Raw genomic sequence first — 2486 nt, 5'->3', positions numbered from 1 at the left:
TGCTGCACCTCACAGCAGTGGCACGTGGTACTCCGGGTCGGCTGCCGCACCTCACAGCAGTGGCACGTGGTACTCCAGGTTCGCTGCTGCACCTCACAGCAGTGGCACGTGGTACTCCGGGTCCGCTGCTGCACCTCACAGCAGTGGTACGTGGTACGGGTCCGTGGTACGTGGCACGTGGTACTCCGGGTCCGCTGCCGCACCTCCCAGCAGTGGTACGTGGGTACTCCGGGTCCGCTGCCGCACCTCACAGCAGTGGTACGTGGTACTCCAGGTTCGCTGCTGCACCTCACAGCAGTGGCACGTGGTACGTGGTACCTCACCAGGTTCGCTGCCGCACCTCACAGCAGTGGTACGTGGTACGTGGTACTCCGGGTCCGCTGCCACACCTCACAGCAGTGGCACGTGGTACTCCGGGTCCGCTGCCGCACCTCACAGCAGTGGCACGTGGTACTCCGGGTCGGCTGCCGCACCTCACAGCAGTGGCACGTGGTACGTGGTACTCCGGGTCCGCTGCCGCACCTCACAGCAGTGGTACGTGGTACGTGGTACTCCGGGTCCGCTGCCGCACCTCACAGCAGTGGCACGTGGTACTCCGGGTCCGCTGCCGCACCTCACAGCAGTGGTACGTGGTATGTGGTACTCCAGGTCGGCTGCCGCACCTCACAGCAGTGGTACGTGGTACTCCGGGTCCGCTGCTGCACCTCACAGCAGTGGCACGTGGTACTCCGGGTCGGCTGCCGCACCTCACAGCAGTGGCACGTGGTACTCCGGGTCCGCTGCCGCACCTCACAGCAGTGGCACGTGGTACTCCGGGTCGGCTGCCGCACCTCACAGCAGTGGCACGTGGTACTCCGGGTCCGCTGCCGCACCTCACAGCAGTGGTACGTGGTACGTGGTACTCCGGGTCCGCTGCCACACCTCACAGCAGTGGCACGTGGTCGGCTGCCGCACCTCACAGCAGTGGCAACTCAGGTCCGCTGCTGCACCTCATAGCAGTGGCACGTGGTACTCCGGGTCGGCTGCCGCACCTCACAGCAGTGGCACGTGGTACTCCGGGTCCGCTGCCGCACCTCACAGCAGTGGTACGTGGTACGTGGTACTCCGGGTCCGCTGCCACACCTCACAGCAGTGGCACGTGGTACTCCGGGTCGGCTGCCGCACCTCACAGCAGTGGCACGTGGTACTCCGGGTCGGCTGCCGCACCTCACAGCAGTGGTACGTGGTACTCCGGGTTGGCTGCTGCACCTCACAGCAGTGGCACGTGGTACTCCGGGTCCGCTGCCGCACCTCACAGCAGTGGCACGTGGTACTCCGGGTCCGCTGCTGCACCTCTCAGGCCTCTGCTGTCTCCAGGACCCTAACCCCTCTCCTGAGGCTGCTGCAGAAATCCTCAAGCATCACAACAGATTTTTTTTAATTCAGCTTTTGAATTGTACTTGGTGGGAATGTTTGTCTAAGTAAACACCATCACAGAAGCGGCGGCCCATGAACTTGAAGGCTTTCAAAGAATCTCGTGGTTGATGTAAAAATCTCACGAGGTAGGAGCTTTCATTTTTAAAAAATTAATGTAATAAATATACTGATATTGAGTAGACGAATACACTGTTCTCAGGAGCTGTGGCGACGTCCAGTCAGTGGCCGCCTCTTCTTGTTCCAGGTGAGCATCACTTAGCACCAGTGCCGGCGGTTTTGTAAAGCAGAGGATAACGTCACGGGACCGGCCGGCCTCAGAATTTCCAGGGTTTGGACACGTGGAAATCCAAGGCACCCTGCAGCTCAACCACGGGAGTTCACGTCCGACTCCAGTGATCCAAGGGTGGGAGTGAGGCCCCCCCTGGGGACCAGTATTCGCCTCAGCATGACTAAGGCCAGCGCAGTGTGTCGACGGACGTGGGGAAGGTGGAGGAAGGAGGCCTGGGGGAGGGGTTCCTCTCACACACAGTTGCATGGGTGGATTTCGGGTTGATGAGGGCGGGGCCGCATTTTTAGGTGTTTCTACTGACAAGACCAGGGGTAGTTGGGAAAAAGCCCAGCACGTCAACAGCTCGACAGAGAGCAGCCCCCTGAGGTTGACACCAGGTTCCCGTGGATGCTGGTGATCTCGTTTGTCCTCAGTCAACCCCCGGAACCACAGAAGAGCACAGGGTGAGACCTGGGGAAAGGCAGACTCCAGCGTCCCGCGGGAGGCCGGGAAGCAAAGGTCTTGGCCCCCCCGGGCCCCGTCCATCCCGCTTTGGAAGCGCATCTTGACTCGGATGCGGCGGCGAGGCAGCGTGGAGACTCACCGCCCCCGGAGGGCAGGGAGGGAGGAACCGTTCGCCGCAGGCACAGCCCGGACACGCTGGGAGCCGCACTCCGTGTTGGCCGTTGGGCTGATGCCTGTCAGGAGCCGAGGACGAGCTCCGTGGCTCACCTGGGATGATTTCATGTTTCTCTGAGGTAAAGGTTCCTGATGACTTTTCCTGCGCTATGAAATACATTAA

At 61.5% G+C, this 2486-nt stretch overlaps 1 protein-coding gene across 1 annotated transcript; it reads right to left on the bottom strand.

Annotated features, from left to right (window-relative positions):
• Positions 1-614: 614 nt before the first annotated feature.
• LOC126950952 (uncharacterized) lies at positions 615-2248 on the bottom strand. Its single transcript, XM_050784864.1, has 3 exons — positions 1940-2248; positions 1123-1290; positions 615-830 (listed from the first exon to the last, which is right to left on the bottom strand). The coding sequence occupies exons 1-3, from the start codon at positions 2246-2248 to the stop codon at positions 615-617; spliced, it is 693 nt and encodes a 230-aa protein (XP_050640821.1).
• Positions 2249-2486: the final 238 nt, after the last annotated feature.

The sequence above is a fragment of the Macaca thibetana genome, chromosome 3 (assembly GCF_024542745.1).
Source record: "Macaca thibetana thibetana isolate TM-01 chromosome 3, ASM2454274v1, whole genome shotgun sequence".
NCBI classification, from domain to species: Eukaryota; Metazoa; Chordata; class Mammalia; order Primates; family Cercopithecidae; genus Macaca; species Macaca thibetana.
Note: the sequence above shows the minus strand (reverse complement) of the source record. Positions and strands in the feature narration are given on the sequence as shown.

Bases quoted from the DNA above. Each gene is read 5' to 3' on its own strand.
- LOC126950952 (XM_050784864.1), bottom strand. From the start codon at position 2,248: ATGCGCTTCCAAAGCGGGATGGACGGGGCCCGGGGGGGCCAAGACCTT. The intron at 1,291-1,939 runs GTGAGAGGAACC...CACTGCTGTGAG, and splicing joins ATCCACCCATGCAACTGTGT to GTGCGGCAGCGGACCCGGAG. The intron at 831-1,122 runs GTGTGGCAGCGG...CACTGCTGTGAG, and splicing joins CCACGTGCCACTGCTGTGAG to GTGCGGCAGCCGACCCGGAG.